Source organism: Piliocolobus tephrosceles, chromosome 11 (genome assembly GCF_002776525.5).
Source record: "Piliocolobus tephrosceles isolate RC106 chromosome 11, ASM277652v3, whole genome shotgun sequence".
Lineage (NCBI taxonomy): Eukaryota > Metazoa > Chordata > Mammalia > Primates > Cercopithecidae > Piliocolobus > Piliocolobus tephrosceles.
The window spans coordinates 63451509-63474200 of record NC_045444.1 but is presented as its reverse complement, the minus strand read 5'-3'; the positions used below and the strand labels follow the sequence as shown (position 1 = coordinate 63474200).

The following is a 22692-nucleotide window of genomic DNA, read 5'->3' as shown; positions in this document are numbered from 1 at the left end:
ATAGATCCTAAAAACTGAAATTCCTCTGTGTGTGGGTTCGTGTACAGATGTGGAGGTGTGTGTGAGCGGGGAGAGGACTGAGGTGAAACTAAGCAAATTTAACCCTATATACAGTTATTCAAATGATAAAGCAAAATGCACCCTTCCATTTTCCTACAAGTCCTTCTGAGAAATTATGAAATCCAAGTAAATATTTAAATATACAATGAACAATTTTTTAAAGTTTCAGTCTCTAATATTTAAGGCTAGAGTAGGTTTTAAATCTCCTTGTTTCTTATTAATATCATATGTTTTAAGAAAACAGTCTTTTAATCAAATTACATACATACTCCTTATAACTTAGAAACTAAGTATATACATGGGGATAAATTCCTTCTGGGAAGGAAAACATGTACATTTCAAAAATTCCAACAAAAATAAGATGACCTGAAATTCAAGCCTTCTGGTCATTACTTGGATTTTTGTAACATAATTATTTTTAAGTGATTTAGTTAAAATATCAGCAATTCCCAAAACAGTTATTGAGAAAATATGAAAGATGAATAAACTTTCTCTTTTACTGAAAAAATTAAAATTCCATTTGCCAATTTCAGAATAGGGTAAAAATAAAAGTGAGACATTTTCAATATTTAAAAATAGTACAAAAGTAAACTAAAATTTAAGTCTAAAATTAGACTCTTTTCCCCTTTAAGAATACTGCACGTTAACACTAAATTCAGACAACCGTAGAAATAAAGGGCTTATATATGAAAAAAATACATAAAAATGGGGCATTCTAAAACACATGGCTCCGAATTAAGTGTTCATTTGTTTTCTTAAAAAACAACAAAAAAGAAATGAAAATAAATTTTACAAAGAACTCATATGAAGCATAATGGATATGATATATTTTAATCCCTAAAATAAAAAAAGGAAAGATTAGTCTAGAAATTGTTAGTTTATATACTTTAAAAGGAAAGGAAAAAATGTAGTCCTGATAAATGGCATTTTCACTATAGTTCTCATCGATCAGTCTTACAATCCATCAAGAAGACAGAAACCACGCTACCATTATTCAGTTGGTTATAGATGTGAAATGTTTTCTGTTTCTTTATACCAACACAAAACAGTAAGTGACAGGGGGTGGAGAATAGATAATTTATCAAATACCTTCGATTAAACATAATTTTCTTTTAAAAACACACTAGTAGCATGCTTTATACATACAGTATTATCACCACAGAGTAAGAGGACAATGAATTTTCTATTTTACTCTAGTAGAACAAATATCACGAAATTGACATTAATGTAAAAATCTAGGAAAAATACAATGTTTAAATAATAATATATATATAATTAGACAAGAGCAACATCTCAATCTAACTTCCTAAAAATTTTGGAAGTAAACCAAAACAATATTTTAAATTTACTATCATAAATTACCACAAATTTAATACCAAACTGAAATTAACTGCTTTGAGACATGCAGTCTGCTTGGAGACATTAATGCCTAGTACTTTTAATAACTGCTGGGTGATATTAGAATCTTAGCTTTTAACTTTCTTTCTCTTGGCATTATGAACTTGAAGCCATACCCAAATTTTGCAGCAATATCATACACTTGTTTTTCATGTTGAAGAACCTTCTCACGGTCCCCCTCAAACAGCAATGTGGCTACACTTAGCTGATTTGGGTCAAATCCTTTAAACTACAAAAAAAAAAAAAAATTATTATTATTACAGACAAGTCTTATCCCACAAAATAATAAATCAAAATATACTTTGCTCATTTCCTTCTGATATGGGCTCAAATACATGGATTTCTTAAAAACTGAGCTTTGGAACTTTACATGTCAATCACTAAGAACGTTTAATAAACCTATTCAAGTCATTACAATGTAGCAAAACTATTCAGCACAGAAAAAACACTTTATTTCAAAGTATGCCACAGTGTTAATCATAGTGACATACTGCTTATGTAAATACAACAAATAACTTGTTGAAATAATAACTATGATAAAGAATCAAATAAAAAACTGCAGAATGATAGAATAAAGTAGCTGGATATATTGGGTGGGAAGCAAAAACCAACAACATCCCTACATGCTAACAATGACTTCTTATTAAATAAAGTTTTCAAAGGCAATCTTATGCATAAAACTAAAATAGTATCTAACAATCTTAAAAAGAAATATATTAGGAAACATATCTAAAACATATCCAAAAAAAGATGACTAAGACATATGCTCCTAAATGCATAAACTAAGTATTACAAATCACTCAATATTTCTCCAAATTAATGTACTAGTTTCTTCCAATTCTAATAAAAAAACACAATGAACTTCCTAAAATGATGAAAAGTTTCTAAAATTTTTCTAGAATAATAAATAGGTGATGGTGATAACAAGGAAAATTCTGAATAGCAAGAGGGAAAAATAGACCTACAAAAATGAAATCTATTTAATTTTTTAAGAACAAAAAGCTCATTAAAAGAGACTGAGATGCACTAAAATGGTGTCTATTTCTTAGATAAGCATATAAGATATGAGGCATAGCAAATCAATGTATGAGAAGCACAGATTAATTAATGGTGCTGCCACAACTGGTTAACAATTGGAGGAGCAGGAGGGGAAGATTAATTTAGATCTTTTTCACATAATAAAATTGAAATAAATACAAATAGTAATAAAGACAATTTTTTTTCAATTCTCATTTATTATAAGAGAGAGAGTGAAGAAAATGGCCCTGATCATATTTCTGGAGGAAGGAAGGCTTTTCTAAGCTTAGACTATATTAAATAATTACAGGAAAAGAGATAAAAATTTGAACACCAAAAAATAAAAATCCCGATTAAAAAAGGAGATGCCTGCCTGGAAAAAAAAATGATTTACAACATTTATGACAAAGGGCATCTAATAATTCCAATCTCAAAAGGACACATCAAAGCACCAAGAAAAAAACATGAAGCTGCTACCCCACCACCACCTGGCAAAAATAAACATATCCAACGGATTCACACAAAAATTAGATCTAGAAAACAAAAGAAAGTGTTAAAGTTCAGTCCCATTGGAGCTTCAAAAAACATGAACTAGAAGAAAGTACTGTTTCCCCCTGGTAAATTTAAAATGTAACAAAAAGAATCCCACATGGAATAACAAGGATGAAAGGAAAAGAAGGTGCTAACACTCTAGGAAAAAAATTCAACAATCATAGGTTAAAAAAAATCCACACTCTTATTTCACTTTATGGATATCTTCCATAAAGGAAAAAATTCAAACTATAGAAAATGTTATGAAAACAAAACTGGTCAAATGCAGTGTTATTTTTAGAAGCTTCAAAACTGGAAAATAATTAAAATTTTCTGAAACTGACTGCCTGATTGATTTACTTAATATTTATTCCAACATGAAAAATTATACTTCTGAAATGTACATAGCAACATGGAAAAACACCCTTATAATAGGTGCCTGTGGGAAGAAAGCAGAAAACAGATATCTTCAGCATTTAAAATTTTAGCATTTTATAAAAATTCTTACCTTTGTAATATAAAACTTTTTTAATCCATCCAAAAATGATGTAAAAATAGAGGAAACCTGAGGTTTAAGAGCATGACCTAAGAAGAGAAAAAAGTTTATATAAATAGGTTATTCTGTGTTTTTCAGAAGAAGAAGCTACTCCAAGTTAGTATCCTAAAAGAAAGTAAAAGTTTTCATGACTTTAATTTTTAAAATCTTCCCATGTTATTTACATAAATATTTATATTAAGATATATAGTCATATTAATGTTTAATACTTTTATCTTCTTTCAAATGTCACAACTTTTTATTTACAAATCACATTATAAATTTGATTTTTCAGGTCAAATTACTATATGTAATTAATACTACACATAGTTTAGGTATCTTTCAATGGTATGGTTTACACATAATAAAGTTACTTCATTAATTTTTATTTCATTAAGAACACTCATGGTGGCTGGTTTTACTTTTTTTTTTTAATTATATAGAAACTATTCAGAACTATAACCAAATATGGAGTTAACAACAAGTTTAAGGTTGTTTCTTAATTAATTCTTAATTCAGCCAGAATTCGTGGCATAAAACTAGCAATTGCTTCCTTAATCACACCCGGAGAGTTAAAATTGCCAAAATAACATAAATGGAGTCTCAAAATCTGTTAAATTAACATCTTTGCCTGCAGATGAAGCTTAATTGAGTGAAAACCTTTGATTGTTTTCTCACTGTTTTCAGAAAGAAACGACGACTCAACTCCTATGACTGTTACATTTAAGAGTCATGCATCTGGCTTCAGTGTTAGCAGCTCAATTCAGAAAAAGGTGTCATACCATTTATACAGAATTTTTATAAAGAATTTCAATCTTAAGTAAATCAAAATTATCTCCAAATAAAAAGTTTATTTTTTTAAAGAAGACTTTAAGGTTTGGGGATTTTGTTTGTTTTTAAAGTGTAGGCCCTTCCTTTTGTTTAGTTTAGAAACAGTAAACTAGCTGTTTATAAAACTATCACTGGTAGTTTTTTTCTATCCGTTTTTTATAAGAATCTCAATCTGTAATACTACTTATTACTACATTTTTGCTGATTATAATAGGAAACTGTGTTACATAAAAGACCAAGTAATAGAAGTCTTAACCAGAGGCTAAGAGTTAGATATATATGCTATACCTGGGGCATTAAAACAAAGCAACAAACAAACAAACAAACTGAACTGCAGGTTAGAGAGAGATCGACCTAGCAATCTTTTTGAGCTCCTTGATCACAAGTAAGAGATATGTTTGGGGATTTTTTTCTTTTATTTTAAACTATCAGAGATGCTTCCTAGTATAACTAGCATTTTAAGCGACAACTTCTAATATCTCTAAAGATAGAAATAATGTATCATCAAAACATTCATTTCTGGTCCCAAATGGAACTCATCCTATATTAACAATTAGAAATAAATATATAAACATTTTTATACTGAATGTGTGTGTTGTGTTCTTGGCAGAAGTTGAAATTATCTATTCTTTATACAAAAGCCTTTATACAAAAGATTCACTTATCTTTATATAATGCATGAGGACTCCATATGATACTACTCTGATATGAAATAATCCTTAAGGGTAAATGTTCACCTTAACTCACTGAGATTTATATGCACAATTTCCATTAACGCTAGTAGAATTACTCACATACATCTCTGATACTAAGGTGACATGATAGCTTTGAAGAATAAATTATTGTAAAAGTGATACTGACTTTTAAGTGGGTATTAAGTGGATATTAAGCATTAGTATCAACTAGAAAATATTATCTTTTACTTTTTCTTATATATGTTGCCTATCAATATAATTACATTTTAAATATATTCTAGCTATTGTGAGTTTTTTCTTTTCCTTTTTTTTTTTTTTTTTTTTGAGACAGAGTCTCACTCTGTCGCCTAGGCTGGAGAGTAGTGGTGTGATCTCGGCTCACAGCAACCTCTGCCTCCCCAGTTGAAGCAATTCTCCTGCCTCAGCCTCCCGAGTAGCTGGGACTACAGGCGCCTGCCACCATGCCCAGCTAATTTTTCTATTTTTTTTTTTAGTAGAGACAGGGTTTCACCATGTTGGCCAGGTTAGTCTCAAACTCCCGACCTCGGGTGATCCGCCTGCCTTGGCATCCCAAAGTGCTGGGATTACAGGTGTGAGCCACCACGCCCAGTCGCTATTGTGGTTTTTTAAAATATTAAACTAATTTCCAAATTTACTAGCTGGACAGTTTGATTAGTGAATTTTCTGTTGTTTCAATGTTAATCAAGTCATTTAAGTGGATTTATTAATTACCTACTTTAAAGCAGGGGTTATAGACAGTGCAAAAACTCTTGGGCTTTGTAGTCAGACAAATCTGGGCTCATCCCCAGCTCCACCACATATGACTTGTGGACTGTGGTCAAAGTAATGAGCCTTTGAGTCATTTGTAAAGTGGGGATACCACTCTGACGAACAGTCATGAAGAGAATTTTATCAAGTGTGCTATTGACAATGTGATCAGCACTATGCTATTTAGGATTTGTTCACCCCCTTGCCAGTTTGATGACTAATTGAATCAACATATAAATGCCTATTACGTGATAAGTGCAGGTGATAGAAAAATGACTAAGAAACATACCCTAAATTTGAGAAACTTTAGTTTACAGAGGACATCTTCGGATTATTTCATTATACTCAATGATATATATCATTTCAATATACTAAAATTAGATGTCAGTATAACATATTAAGAGTTGTACCTGAGGTAGATACCATATTAAAAATATTCACAACTAATAATATGGCGTGTGCTTTGTTAACAACCAATGTGGTATAAACACCAACCAATCAGCCATATGGTTAGTGCAGGGTCTGGACACCCTTTGCTGTGCTAAGCATTATTTCCTCTGTTGCTTGATCATGAAGCCATGGGAGGATATATTAATGTAAAGGCCTCAATTAAAACTGAAAAGTAAGAAAGGTTATACAGACAGCCAAAAAGCATGATCAGATCTGTATTTCAAAAGGATCACTTTGGTGGCTAAGTAAAGGGCAGAGGGAGGGGAGACACAGTGAAGACTAGAGAAGGTAGAACCTATAATACCACAGATGGGAGCAAGCCAGAGGGGAGCAAGTAAGTATGTTTTCAGGTATAGTAATGAGAACATGGAAGAGGGATGACAGGGAGACTTTCTTTAAACCTTCACTTTAAATTGTTATGGATTTCAATTATAAATAAGTATGGCCAAATCATAATTAATTTTACAAAGGTGCCTATGTCTAATATTGTTTACAACAACAACATATAAATGAATAACACAGTCTTATTAATTAGATGCACGGCTCTCTTTAAGATCTCTAAATGCAGGCCAAAACACACAAGTGGTTTTTCACTTGATTTAAGTATTTCATTACTTATAGAACATATTTATCTTAAACTTTTGTCAGTAGTATAGTATTTTGAAAGTAATTTATTTAAAGAAATAAACAATTATGACTAACTTAGAAGAACGTAATTTTAAAACTCTTGGTATGTTATGAACCTGACTTTAGTTAAGTTTCTATATAACTATAACCATGCTTCCCCAAATTAAAATCTCAGCTTACTTTTAGACATGACAAAAGCCTGCCTATCTTTGCCTTTAGTATTTACTACTGAGCGATCACTCCCATGATTTTAGGAATTGTTTTGAGGATATTTAAATTCTATAAACTTAAATCCCAAAGTAAATTTCACAATATAACTACAACCCATTATAATATCTTTTTCCCAAGACCACCACCCATTCTTCTATGTTATTTAATCTACCCAATCAGTCCAATCAGTCTAGGTGTTGTCTTCAACTCCTCCTTTTATTTAGCCTTCCACATCCAGTTAGCAAACTGATTTTCTGAAAATCTATCATCTGTTCTCTATCTCCATTGCTGCTGCCATGCTCAAAGTCCTCAAACTTTGCTTCTTGAACTGTTTCATCTCCTAGTGTCTCTCCTCCATGCATGTACCCTTCTAATCTATCCTGTACAGTGCTGCCAGAATGAGCTAAGACATAAAGTTGATTGATTTTATTCTTCAAAGAAATCCCACTGCTGACAAGACAAAATCCAAATCTATCCTGCAAAGCCCTAGTCCACCTATCCAACTTTATCTCATATAACAACCCTAACCCTACCCTCTATTTGAACCACACAGAACGATTTGAAGTCATTAACACACATTATTGAATTTCACACCTTCACATTTTTGCTGCTAAGTGAAGAAGTCTGGTAGAGAAGAAGAGACATCTAGGCAAACTTGTATTCACCTTTGAAGATTTAGCTCAAGCATCTCTCTTATAAAAGCCTTTTCTGACTCTTTAACCTCAAGCAAAATCAAGAAGAATCAATTCCTTCATTTGCAGCCCATGGTATCCAGTGCAGTCTTCTTTCACAGGACCTCCAACACTGCTGCCCTCACTCATTTATGTAATTGTCTATCTTCATTAGACTGACACCTTCCTGAAAGGCAAGACTGACGTTCTTTCTACCTCTGCATTCCATACTCTTTCTACTGATATTTCGTAAATTTCTGTGGCTAAATGACATTTTAAAATTATCACTCCTTACTTACCAAACTGAAACTGCTTGTTGTCCATGAGGCGAATAGATGCCGGAGCACATCTCTGTTTTAAAAAGAAAAAAAAAAAGGTGATACAAATTTAATACAGTAAAAAGCTAGACAGGTAGAATATGAATATTATCTTTCTATATTTAAGAGATCAAGAGTTTAGTTCCTAAGGATTTACAGAGGAAAAAAGTTAACTTTTCATATATTTTTATGAAGACAAATATCAATGACTTCTATAAAATATTTGGAGAGAAGAAATCTGCAGATATAGATAAATACAAACCTAAGTTACCAGATTTTAAATTTATCAGCAGAAAAAGCTACCTAATGTCTGGCAAAGACATACGAGAATATCCTAAAAGAAATACCAGACCCCAAAGTGGATTATTTTAGAACAAAGATGTTTCTAAAACTAAAATCCAGTGCCTCAAGTATTATGCCATCTTATGAACTATACTGTATCTTAACCACAGTAAAGGTAGAAGATGAAGACACTGTGACTTTTAGATGAGCACTATTTCAGTAAACCATACAGCCTCCAAAAATCACTTAAAACACACACACATGCACACACACACACACAGTTTTAAAGTCATATTCCAAACAAAAATTACATTAAAACTATCTTATTTTCTATTTTGTAGTATTATTAAATATAAAATAGTTTAAAAATGTTAAATGTAAAACCTGAGTAATTTCAAATCTTGGCATAAGGGTATCTTTGTAGTTGGCTTGATACTTCTAAAAACGTTACCAGTTTCCAAAAATACTAAAGGAAAAATCAGTTTTCTTCACATTTACAAATCTGAAATGTTTTTAATAAAATGGCCACATTGACTTCTAATAAAATACACAAAGCCTAATCAGACCAGATTTCTTTTCTTCATAAGTAGAATATACATATAATATACATATTTATATATTTTGGCTTAAGCACATAAGTAAAATATGAGAGAGTAATAGCCACTCTGTCATTCATAACAAAAACATTTTAAGTTCCTACCAACTTGTAAATTCCATCTCCTATCAACCACACTCTACGCCACCTTTATCAATGGCAAATATTATTAATGAAAACAATTCATGTAAGTACACATATATCAGAAAATGGGAGGAGATGGGCACAGTGGCTCACACTTGCAATCCCAGCACTTTGTGAGGCTAAGGTGGGCAAATCACTTTAGGACAGGAGTTCAAGACCAGCCTGGCCAACATGGCGAAACCTTGTCTCTACTAAAAATACAAAAGTTAACTGGGCATGATGGTATACACCTATAATCCCAGTTAGTTGGGAGGTTGAAGCACAAGAATCACTTGAACCTGGGAAGCAGAGTTTGCAGCGAGCCAAGATTGCAAGACCTTGTCTCAAAAACAAAAACAAAAAGGAGGGAAAGGAAAGTATACCACATTTAGTATAGTAAATTTCTTTTTTTTTTTTTTTTTTTTTTTTTTTTGAGACGGAGTCTTGCTCTGTCGCCCAGGCTAGAGTGCAGTGGCCGGATCTCAGCTCACCGCAACCTCTGCCTCCTGGGTTCACGCCATTCTCCTGCCTCAGCCTCCCGAGTGGCTGGGACCACAGGCGCCCACCACCTCGCCCGGCTAATTTTTTGTATTTTTAGTAGAGACGGGGTTTCACCGTGTTAGCCAGGAGGGTCTCGATCTCCTGACCTCGTGATCCGCCCGTCTCGGCCTCCCAAAGTGCTGGGATTACTAAGGGTATTTAATCTTTAAAACAATTAAAATATGCAGGTCTTGATTAAATCTTGGTTTGCAAACACTATCCATAAAACATATCTTAGAGATAACTGGAATAATCTTATAGAATGAATATTAGATGACATTAACAAATTACTGCTGATTGGCCAGGCATGGTGGCTCACACCTGTAATCCCAACACTTTGGGAGGCCAAGGGAGGCAGACTGCCCAAGGTCAGGAGTTCAAGACCAGCCTGGCCAACATGGTGAAACTCCATCGCTACCAAAAAAAAAAAAAAAAAAAGAAAAAAAATTAGTCAGATATGGTGGCACAAACCTGTAGTCCCAGCTACTCGGGAGGCTGAGGCAGGGGAATTGCTTGAACCCAGGAGGCAGAGGTTGCAGTAAACCACTGCACTCCAGCCTGCTGGGTGACAGAGCGAGACTCTGTCTCAAAAAAAAAAAAAAACCCTACTGATTTTCTTAGACATGATAATGGTATTGTAGTTATAAAGAAGAACACTATTCTTCTGTCTTTAGGAGATGGTGCTGAAGCATTTACGTTAAGTGTCATAAAGTCTGCAACCCAGGCTGGGTGTGGTGGCTCACACCGATAATCCCAGCATTTTGGTAGGCTTAGGCGGTGGATCACCAGAGGTCAGTAGTTCGAGATCAGCCTGACCAACATGGTGAAACCCCATCTCTACTAAAAATACAGTCTAAATTAGCCATGCATGGTGGTTCATGACTGTAATCCCAGCTACTTGGGAGGCTGAGGCAGGAGAATCACTTGAACCCGGGAGGCAGAGGTTGCAGTGAGCCGAAATAGCGCCATTGCATTCCAGCCTGAGCAACAAGAGCGAAACTCTGTCTCAAAAAAAAAAAAAAAAAAAAAAAAGCTCTGTAACTTAATTTCAAATGGTCCAAAAAACATATACACATACACGTTAAACAGAGCAAAAAGTTAGTTACTGTTGAATGTATGAAGTGGATAGACAGGTAATCACTGTACCAGTCTTTCAAATTTTCTACATGCTTAAAATTTTCAAATTAAAAAGCTGGAAAAATGGCAAGAAAGCTTTAGAGCAACTGCTTTATCATATAGCAACTAATATTCAATTATATTACGTGTGATTTTAACTTCATAGTTGAGTCACATAAGCCAGCTATCCAGTATTCCTATTTGTATCAAGGAGGCATAGTAGATGGTAACAGACAAACACTATCAAAAAAGAACTAATAAGCTAAAGAAAGTTTTTTTAAATTTTTAGATATGAGTTTTTCAACATGAACTTTTTTGAAATTATCCAATTCAAACCAACAGTTTTAAAGTTTCATACTTCAATAGTACCAGACTTTTTAAAAGTCAGTTTTTCAGTTATTGTCATAACTAAGTGCTTATATAGGTAAAGCACTCAAAAATAGCATCTAGGTTGGTTTATGATCTCCTGGCAATTGATATTTGTAAATCATTGTACATCATTCTAAATATATAAAGCTGAATATGTTTCTTATAATTCGAAATAATTAAAAGTTACCGCTACAGTTAATTAAATAGAAGGTTCTATAATCAAAAGATCAAAATAATGTTACTATTCTTAAAAAACAACATTCAATCTGAGTTACTATTCGTACAGTTAACATTAGGTTGTTTCCACTGCTTTAAAACTAATTTGGTAGGTTTAAAAAAATCTCAGAAGATTGCCTTTAAAAGTTAGAGACAGCACAAGTACTGAGAATTTGAGCTCTAAATCCACTCCCATGTTATTCACTAATGCCGGGCTGAGAGTATTGCAGATTTTGTAAAGGAGGAAAAGAGGTCCTTGAGTTAAAGTGACCCCTGCTGGTAAGTGATCAAAACTAACCTGAGAGGGACTATTTTTACAAATTTTAATGATGAGTTAATGGTAAACTCAGGGAATTCAAGAACACTCAAACAGAAATTGCTTACTAAAACTGAGCTAATGAAATAATTGATTTCTTTCCTGCTATGATAAATGTACCCTTACTGGACTCTCTCAAATCATCAAACTTGTAACTATTTTATACTTAATAGTCTGAAACTACATGAAACCTGATATGGACTAATACAGAAATATCAACATAATTATTTACTTGAATAATGAAGTAAATAACCACGATGACCTCACAACATGGATACAAGACTGACTTAGTCAATTGCTGGCAATTTCTTCCCTTTAGGGATGCTACAACCAGGAATTTACTTGATTGCATAATCTGAAAAGTAAAAATTAACTACTCTAATTAGTCTTACTTAGTACTCTCTGCACTAACTTAAAAAGCAACATATTTCTCAATCCTATCATTTTATTTAAAAATATTTCCTCTGCCAGGTGCAGTGGCTCATGCCTGTAAATCCCAGCACTTTGGGAGGCCAAAGCAGGCGGATCACGAGGTCAGGAGATTGAGACCATCCTGGCTAACACGGTGAAACTTCGTCTCTACTTAAAAAATACAAAAAATTAGCCAGGCATGGTGGCAGGCACCTGTAGTCCCAGCTACTCGGGAGGCTGAGGCAGGTGAATGGCATGAACCCGGGAGACGGAGCTTGCAGTGAGCCAAGATCATGCCACTGCACTCCAGCCTGGGCAACAGAGTGAGACTCCATCTCAAAAAAAAAAAAAAAAAAAAAAAAATTCCTCTAAGAAACACATCAAAATATTTCTGCAAGACTGGTTTTTCTAAAACTAAGTCATAGCTCTTACTTGTCACAGAAAAAATCAGAACTTGCAATTCAGATGAGACATATTTGAGAAGGCACCTCTTAAAAGACTAGTTACCAGCAAAATAAATTCAATATTAGCATATATTTCACATGTCTGAGGGGTTTCTGCTAATGTAATGTCATAAGGATAAACTATAAAAGTATAAGCACCGAATGGCAGCTGTATAACTCTGCTCCATGGCTAAGGAATGAATTATACTTGATTGAAAACATTTGTTTCCTCAAAGGGTCAATCCAACATCCTGTGTAGACTCTGGAACAGCCCAAATTCTTGAGCCTAGAGACTACACTGGAAATAGTCTATCAATCTCATGTTGCATCAGAAGCAAATGCTTCAACACTAAACTCCATGTGCTATACAAAAATTTGGTCACGAAAAATTATCATAATATGCAATATCCTCAGTAATTACTAGAAGTCAGGAACTACATCTAACTGCATACTATCCATTGCATTATGTTGGTTATCAAGCTAAGGGCACACTACCTCAAATAAAAGGCACACAACAAAATTGATTAATTTAAAAGTTCAAATCCCAGCACTTTGGGAGGCTGAGGAAGGTGGATCACAAGGTCAGAAGTTCAATACCATCCTGGCTAACACGGTGAAACCCTGTCTCTACTAAAAATACAAAAACAAAATTAGCCAGGCATGGTGGCGGGCGCCTGTAGTCCCAGTTACTCGGGAGGCTGGGGCAGGAGAATGGCGTGAACCCGGGAGGCGGAGCTTGCAGTGAGCCGATATCGCGCCACTGCACTCCAGCCTGGGCAACAGAGCGAGACTTCGTCTCAAAAAAAAAAAAAAAAGTTCAAACAAGGCTATGTAAAAAAAGGTAATCTGTAATGTGAATTTCTGGATATGAAAACTTAAAATGTAGACAAATTCTTCTTCTAACTAATAAGTCAGAGTTGGTATCACAGATGAAATGATAGACTATTTAAGGCTACAGTTATTACTGGTTGGTCATCTTAGAGATGACATACTGACTTACAGCTAGGAGTCCGTATGATAAACAATAAGAAGTTTTTATTTTGACAAGTCAATTGTTGCTTGGTTTTAAAGAAGAAAATAATACATAATAGGGAGTGAATATTGTCCTCCACTTATATTAAGGAAAAGACCAAAAAGCCAGTCTCCTAATTATAACTTTATAGTTTTTCAGTTTAGTAAAGGTATAATAACTTGTTCTGAGTAGCTTCTGGTAGAGAACATGTCTCATAACTGTCTTAATTTTGCTTGATCAAACAGTAAATGATCCAATTAACCAAACATTTGACTAGGGTTATTCTCTCTGCTTCAGAGAAAGAAAAGCATGACACAAAAACATGATTTAAAATAATTTCAGTTTCTCTATGTAATAAATACTCCAAAGAATTACTGTTGAATAAAAAGAAGTTTTAAGTGTTTTATAAGGTAAGTGCTAACCCTGACTCCTTCCAATTTATTTGAACTCCTCCAAGATAAATTAATTTTAAAACAGAACAATTCATAAAATGTCTTCCCAAATTTAATCTAAAATCACTAAAACAAACAAAAAACTCCAAACCTTTATCAGTTTAAAATTGTTTAAAATAAAAGTGATAGAAGGAAGGAAAAGTTACCCTCTGTCAAAAGGTAGTGGGAAGAAAAGCTGCCTTTTCATCTATAATTCTAAAAACCTAGTTCGAAGAAACTAGGTTTTACTGAGAAGAGTTTTGAGAGGAACGAGTACTAATCAATACCAAATACAGTTTTTCCTCTTGTTGGAACAAATACGTCTCTCAAAATACCATAGGACACAACTACTAAGTTTTTATTGAAAACAAACAAAAAAACCCAAATTTCAGAAATTGCTTCTGAGCTTGTTTTAACACTCAGTTTTCCTTTTAACCTTTAAAGACATTGTTATTTCCAAACTAACAATTTTATTTATCTCTTTTAGAGAATAATAAAACGTTATATCTAACACTGATATGCTGATTAAAAGACATTATTTCCCTCCTCTTGAGAGGTTACAGTAGGAAATGTATTTTCTGAGAAAGTCTTAAAAATCACTTACCCATCTACTGAATAAAGTAGGAGATTATACTGGACTGCCACTTATGAGAAAGAATCACATTAATCTTCCACTAAATCCTCCTTTCTAACTTTTCACGAGGCAGTGAAGTATTAAAAGAGGATACCTCCTCACATGGACAAAGATCGGATGAGAGACCTTAGTAGAATCCTTCTGCTGCCAGTATAAGGTTGCTTATTTCCTTCAGTAAGAATAGTAATAAAAATATACATATAGCCCACTTTGCTATTTGTGAACAGTCAAGTATGTTCTTTCCCAAAAGATACTCATCCAAAATACAGTTTCCCATTTCAGAAGCAACTTGAATCTGAAAATATTGCAAAGACGGAAGTGCTATAAAATGACAGTGAAGAATTACAAGCAACCAACTCATTATTCAATCAAGAATTTGGCACAATCATAAACCATGTACCATCTACTTTAATGGATCTTAATTCCCCTGCTATCAACTGAAATTCCAAATCCCAAATTGAACAATGACTAGTGCCAAAACCTGGTTTTTTTCCATTTTTCTGCCTGAAAACACTATTACAAAGGAAGGCAGCAAATACTGCACCACTCTTGACATATGAGATTTGTATGTTCTATAAACTAATATATAACTTTCCCTAAACCATTATAAAACCTTTTATCCATTTCCAGGTAAGATAAACATTAATGCCTCTCTATATGTGCATTATAATAGAAGGAAAATACATAAGTCCCCAAAATTGTTAGATGTCCAAATCCCAGTAATTACTCTTAGCAATTGCTCCATTCTTAAGAGCAATGCTCGAGAATAAAATGTTATCTATCTGGGCTTTTAAAATCAGTTTCAAGTAAGACAAACTTCCTAGTCCATAATATTTATATCTCTAAAAATTGTCAATTACTAAGTACATAGAACCAAATTGTCATAGCTATAGACTAGAAAGGAACTTTATGACCTGCTTTTTTAACCACATAGTAGCACTATCAATCATTATCTTTATTTTATTACAAGATATATAGCTAATACAGTTTTTTGTTGTTGTTTTTTGAGACAGGGTCTTGCTGTGTTGCCCAGGTTGAAGTACAGTGGCACGATCACGACTCACAGCAGCCTAGACCTCCTGGGCTAAATGGATCCTCTCACCTCAGCCTCCCAAGTAGCTAGGACTACAGGTACATGCCACCATGCCCAGCTAAGTTTTGTATTTTTTGTAGAGATGGGGTTTCGCCATGTTGCCCAGACTGGTCTCAAACTCCTGGGCTCGAGTGATCTGCCTGCCTCAGCCTCTCAAAGTGCTAGGATTACAGATGTGAGCCACCGTGCCTGGCTCACTATAGTGTTTTGTAGTGAATTCAGATTATAGTCATTGCGTGAACCTCCTAAGAATTGTTTAAAATGAGTAAAAGGACAAGTTTCACTGATTTGTGCAAAGATGAAGGAAAATTCCATACTTGCTTTTCAATAGCATAAGTAGGTCTTCTGTGTCACTTTCTATCAGGGGCACATCGAATTGTTATAAAAACTGTATCAGATTAAACCAACTATTTATGTTGGAAATCAACATTTCCATTGTAATGAAATTATAAAGTTAGTATTTTGATACATTTTTACATCACTTCTTACTAATGAAATTTAAGATAGATTTACATGTAAGTATTTGCAGTGTGGAAAAGTAGATGGAGCATCAAGAAAACATAAAATATGCATACTTCTAATCAAAAGATTTATAAGTCTACTAAATCTGTGCTCTATAGAGGGGAGATATTATTGAAGAGGCAGAGTTGGTCAATACAGACTGAACATGACCTCTCTGAGATCTTTTGTTGAAAATAAATACAAATCCAACCTACTTTTATAACTTCTGTAATTTTTTAAAAATCTAATTTGGGGTTGGGCATGGTGGCTCATGCCTGCAATCTCTACACTTTGGGAAGTCTAAACTGGAGGATCGCTTGAGTCCAGGAGTTTGAGACCAGCTTGGGAAACACAGGGAGATCCCATCTCTACAAAAGTTAAAAAAAAAAAAAAAAAATTAGACAGGTATAATGGCGTGTGCCTATGGTCCCAGTTATTCAGGAAGCTGAGGTGGTAGGATCACCTGAGTCCAGGAGATTGAGAGGTTGCGTTGAGCTGTCATCATGCCACTGACTCCAGCCTGAACGACAAAGTGAGACCCTGTCTCAAAAGGAAAAATCTAATTTGGCATTCATATTTTTTTCATAAAATTAGAGGTAATAATGGTGAATTAGAATTATGTCATTCAAGACTTGAACAAGAAATGATATGAACTACAATTCTTTAATAATGCTTTTTGTGGCTGGGTACGGTGGCTCATGACTGTAATCCCGGCAATTTGGGAGGCCGGGACAGGCGGATCACCTGAGGTCAGGAGTTCAAGACCAGCCTGGTCAACATGGCGAAATCCCATCTCTACTAAAAATACACAAAAATTTGCTGGGCATGGTGGTGGTCACCTGTAATCCCAGCTACTCAGGAGGCTGAGACAAGAGAATTGCTTGAATCCAGGAGTCAGAGGTTTCAGTGTGCCGAGATCGCACCATTGCACTCCAGCCTGGTCGACAGAGTGGGACTCCATCTTAAAAAATAAACAAAAAAACACACTTTTGTGGGGGGGGGGGGAATAGTGAAGCTCAACAAAGATAGAAGGAAAATAAAAGTATTTAAGACAAGCAGGGGATGGAATTTTCCTTCATCTTTACACAAATCAGTAAAACTTGTCCTTTTATTCATTTTGAAAAATTCTTAGGATGTTCACCCAATGACTGTAATCCAAAATCATCACACAACGATAAATTATAATACAAAGGGAAAACACTTGAAATTTTAAAAGCTGTTCATTAAGAACAATCTGAAATTAATGAAAACATATATGGAAACATCTTTGTTTTATTTTTCAATTAGTGAACTTCTGGTCATTTAAAAAAAAAAAAAAAAAAACCCTAGCTTCCTGTTCTTCCGTGTATTAATTCGTAAGCAAAACCATAAGGCTCTGCAAGTTCTTTTACTTCTTAATATCTGGGGTATCTTAATTTGAAACCCCTTTCCTCTGCCTTTGAATGATGGAGGATTTTAAAAACAAGTACCAGAACACACTGGAATGTCACCACTCAGTGCTCAAATGCTACTTTAGTATAACAAATACTATTTACTCCAAAAACTTATCTCCAATCCTCCTCTACTTAATAATCCTTTAATGTTTTAAATATTATTGCCATCTTGTCACTTTAGCAAACATGGTGTTAATACTATATACTCTAGCTCCCTAACCATAATATCATATCCCCAAAGTTCTAGTGAATTAGGGCCTCTGATGTAAGGATTTCAACTCTTACGAATCACTTCTGCCTTACCACTACCAAAGTAACTTGCCACAAGTACAAGAATGCTTATTCCAGGACCATACATCCTTTTGAATCCTCTCCCTACCCAGGAGTAGTCTAGCAATCAAGATCAAAGGACCTATACTAAGTCTAGCAATCTAACTGACAAGTAAGTGAAGGTACTTGAAAATTACAAAAATTATCCCATCAACTGGTGAATTAGGTAGTCATATAGCTGGACTTCATGAAAGTGGGAAACTGCCAGACAGAATGAGTGTCTCAGAAAGTAAAACTTTATGAGTGTATGGAATATACAGCACTGGGAATGATATATATGTGGGTAAATAATGTATATATTTTTTCTCATTTTAAAGTTCTTTGAAGCATTAATAGTGGTTGTCTTGAGATGACAGAAAAATGAGACTCTTCATCATTTTCCCTTTCTGTACCTTAGAAATTCCAGAAAAATGAGACTCTTCATCATTTTCCCTTTCTGTACCTTATAAACATAGACTACTTGCTCGATATTATTCCTTTGCCTCAACAGATTCTTCCTCCACACTGCTCTGGATATCAGGAAGCTGACCTATATGGGTCACATCAAAAACTCCCTTGTCCTCAAGATTCTACTTTGGTATAACTGATAGGAAGTAGTAAAATTCCAGGAGTTTGAAGAAAGAAAAAAGAAGAGAGAGACTAGAGTACATCCCCTTGACTTCCTCCTTGATGGGAAAAGTTGAATTAAGAATTATTCATAAATAGTTGTAAACAATAAACCAAATGCCTACAGAGATGTAGAAATTTCCATACTGACATAACTTAATACATAAATAAAATTACTTAGCATTATCTAGTCTTAAAAAAATATACATATATTTTTTGAGAGGAGAAAATAAAAATTCTTTTTAGCATATTATACATACTATATTCCTTAAGCTATAGCTTAGATAATATAAAACAAAGTATAGCCTAATAGCAGCACATTCTATGAATTGATGAAGTTGAATTACCTATATTTAAATTTTGGGGTCTTTGAAATTTAGCCATTACTTTTAATTTCAATAAATGTCTCAATTTAAATTAAATATCACTTCAATTAATCATAAAATATCTTACCCAAAAATAACTTAAGGCACATAATAGTCAATAAAAGGCAAAGTTATCTGAAGCTATCAATCAAAGTACGTGTCTTACCTTGGCTTACAATCATATAGCCATCTAGACGAAGACATAGGTTTGATAGAAATAGTAACCGCACTTAAAGGGATGACTATACAACACTACCTTTTCATATAGAACTGGGTAAAAACCACAAACATAATACAACTAAATATGAAAATTAGTTGTAACATATCACAATCAACTATGTAGTAGAATTTGAAAAATATAAATACATAAACATATATATATATATATACACACACACACACATATATTTTTTCTTTTACCTGTTTTGCAATTTCTCTTAAACAGGCTACTCCTTGTTCAAAATTAGGGAAAGCTACCGAGCCATACTTTTGGTATTCAGGGACTGGTCTGATTTTTATTGTAGCTTCTGTTATTACACCAAGAGTTCCTGAAAAAAAGAAGGGGGAATAATCCAGTACATCACATGACAATTTCCTAAATCATATTTAAATCTATTTAATCTACTAATTCATTTTATTATGCATATTTAAATTTATGAAGTCTACCTGGGGAATAATGGCTACTCAGGTCATTCTAGAAAAAATTATAAAATTAAGCAAATTTTATAATTTCCTAAAAAAGCTTTGGGAATAGGCTTTACTTAGTTATGTACAAATATTTTTCAACATTTTAAAGTAAACTTTCTCCAAGAAGGTTACTTTTAAATGGTTTTTAAAGTATTACAACTTACTAAAATAAAAAAAATTTAAAAACAATGGATTCTTATGTCTTACATGTATTCAGACTAAAGTGTATTTTGATATTTGTGCTTATTTCTAGTCTTAAAAACAATTTATTGGGGGAAAAATCCCTAACCTTCAATGAGAATCTAAGATGATACAAGAAATCTGAGGAAATATTATCTCACTTTTTTCCTTAAGAATTAATACAAAGAAAAGATAAAGGCATTACTGAGATGCCCTTTTAAGAAACAAAAAACACCAGATGGAGACAAAGTAGTTATTATAAACATCTAACATAAGATGACCACCAATAAAAGAAATGCTCTTTAAAAACAAAAATATATAAACATACACACAAATTAAAAAATGAAAAAACAAAAGTAAAAAAAGATTTTTAAAAAATGCTCTTTTCTTTTTCATAAGGGTAAGGACTAATTAGAGAGGAAAAAATAAGTTAAACTATCATATTCACAAAGCCAAGTTTTTCAAATGAATGGTTTCTGATGTACAAATGTTAGAAATTAATAACGTTATTAGTAAATTTTCTGAGCATCATTTTAAAAAATAAAGAAGGGGAGAAATCTTTGAAATTGCAGATCTTCATAACACAAGAAATTTAAAAGTTTTGCAAAAACCAAAGCTTCCAATAAGTTTACAATATAATTGAAACAACTCGTCAATATATAACACAGGATTAAAAACTAAGATAAGTCTATGAAAAGCAAACTACATTAGATCACAATATATTCACCACTATATACACATGATTTCCTACTGAGATTATAAAATAACTTATGACTTGATGATCATAAAAGCTTTGCAAGTTTGGCTTCATAAATATTTTAATACAAAAATAGATATACCTTACAAAATTTAAAAGAGAACAAAAGTGACTAAACGTTCTCTTTTGTTTTAGCATCTTTACTGAGACATAATTTACAGAAAAAATTCACCCATTTAAAGTGCAAAATACAATTTTTTTTTTCTTTTTGAATTTTTGAGATGGAGTTTCACTCTTGTTGCCCAGGCTAGAGTGCAATGGCATGATCTCAGCTCACCACAACCTCCGCCTCCCTGGTTCAAGTAAATTCTCCTGCCTCAGCCTCCTGAGTAGCTGGGATTACAGACATGCACCACCATACCTGGCTAATTTTGTATTTTTAGTAGAGACAGGGCTTCTCCATGTTGGTCAGGCTGGTCTTGAACTCCCAACCTCAGGTGATCTACCCATCTCGGCCTCCCAAAGTGCTGGGATTACAGGCGTGAGCCACTGCGCCCAGCCCCAAAATACAATGTTTTGTGTATATTCACAAACATGTGCAACTGTCATTACAATCTAAGTTTAGAACATTTTCATCATCCCCAAAAAGAAACCATATCCACTAAACAAACCCTCTCCATTTCCACTCCCACACGCTAGCCATAGGCAACCACAAATCTATTTTCTATCTGTACAACAGACTTGCCTATTCTGGACATTTCACGTAAAAGGAATCTCATAATATCTGGTCTTGTGACTGGCTTATTTTACTTACCAAAATGTTTTCAAGGTTCATCCATGCTATAGCACGTATTAATATTTCATTACTTTTTAATTCCCAAATATTATTCCATTGTATAGTATAACTCATTTTGTTTATCTCTTTATCAGTTGATGAACATATGGAGTTCTACTTTTTGGCTACTATTAATAATGCTGCAATGAACATATATGTACCAGTTTTTATGTGGACACATGTTTTCCTTTCTCTTGAATATCTATGTAAAGACTTTCTTAATTTCAGAAAAAAAATTGATCCTATTCCATGTAATATACCCTGACCCCAGCTACCTTTTCCCAAGGCTAAGTTCCAGGTGAGTGCAGCTGGGAGGTAGTGTTCCCCTATAGCTCCAGGCCCCAACTGGTGGGACAAAAGCTCTACCTTGAGGGTAGCACACTAAAACTGGGGTCCCAATGCCCTTGCCCTGGCTCATAAAGGGCTGCTTTCTTGCCAGGAGAAGCAAACCTAGATAACCTAATTTCCTACCCCACTTTCTCCCAGCATTCAGCTCCTAAAGCAGAGGTGTTACTCAGATAGAAACATGCCATTTTCCCCACTCCTAACTCCTGAGCCATGGATTTTCATGTTTGGATGCTCAACCTGTACTTGCTCTCCTTTCTTCTTTCAGCTTCTTTAAAAGCCAATTATATATAGTAGTAATGTTAGCAATGTATTGTTGGTTTGTAACATTTATAGAGGTTACTAAGGAGGTGACTCAAAAAAGTATACAGAAAAACATCACTAAGGAAATTAAAATGCTACATTAGAAAATACTCACTTAAGGCAAAAGAAAGCAATAATCACAAACTACAGAAACAAAAAGACATGAGACTCACAAAGGGGGAAAAAAAAAAGCAGACATAAAGTTTCTCTCTGGGGAGAGAAACAGGCCATAAGACAGACAGCTGCTAATCTCTTTCCAATGTAAATGACTTTATTTGCAACAGAGCATGGTGAAGTCCAAGTCCAAGAACATTCTCAAAAACAGTGAATGATGTGGTAAAAAGGTAACTGAGAAGACACAGGTAGATTCACTAGAGATACAGCTTAAAATGTAGCCCATCTAGTTTGCCTACGAGACAATGCTCGGGAGGACCACTCTTGTGCTCCCCCAAAAAATCCCAAACACTAACCTCCAGAACTATCCCTTCTAAAGTGTCTGATTTTGATTGGATTATTCTGGATTATTCTGATGATAATGTCACATCATTAAAGATTATAAATGAAGATAAACTATTAAGATGAATCAAATGGAAATTCTGGAGTTGAAAAGCAAAATAATTGAAATGAACAATTCACTAGAAGGGCTTAACAACAGATGGTCTCTGGCAAAAGAATGAATATCAAACTTGAAGAGAGATGTATAGAGATTATGCAATATG

General features: G+C 33.8%; 1 protein-coding gene across 1 annotated transcript in view; it reads right to left on the bottom strand.

Annotated features, from left to right (window-relative positions):
• Positions 1 to 22692, bottom strand: part of AGPS (alkylglycerone phosphate synthase) — a 155927-nt gene that overhangs the window by 42448 nt on the left and 90787 nt on the right. Inside the window, exons 11-14 of the mRNA XM_023212321.2 lie at positions 19347 to 19474; positions 8093 to 8144; positions 3515 to 3591; positions 1575 to 1687 (exon numbers count right to left, since the gene is read on the bottom strand). Of these exons, the coding sequence (XP_023068089.1) occupies positions 1575 to 1687; positions 3515 to 3591; positions 8093 to 8144; positions 19347 to 19474 (370 nt within the window). The remainder of the gene's footprint in view (positions 1 to 1574; positions 1688 to 3514; positions 3592 to 8092; positions 8145 to 19346; positions 19475 to 22692) is intronic.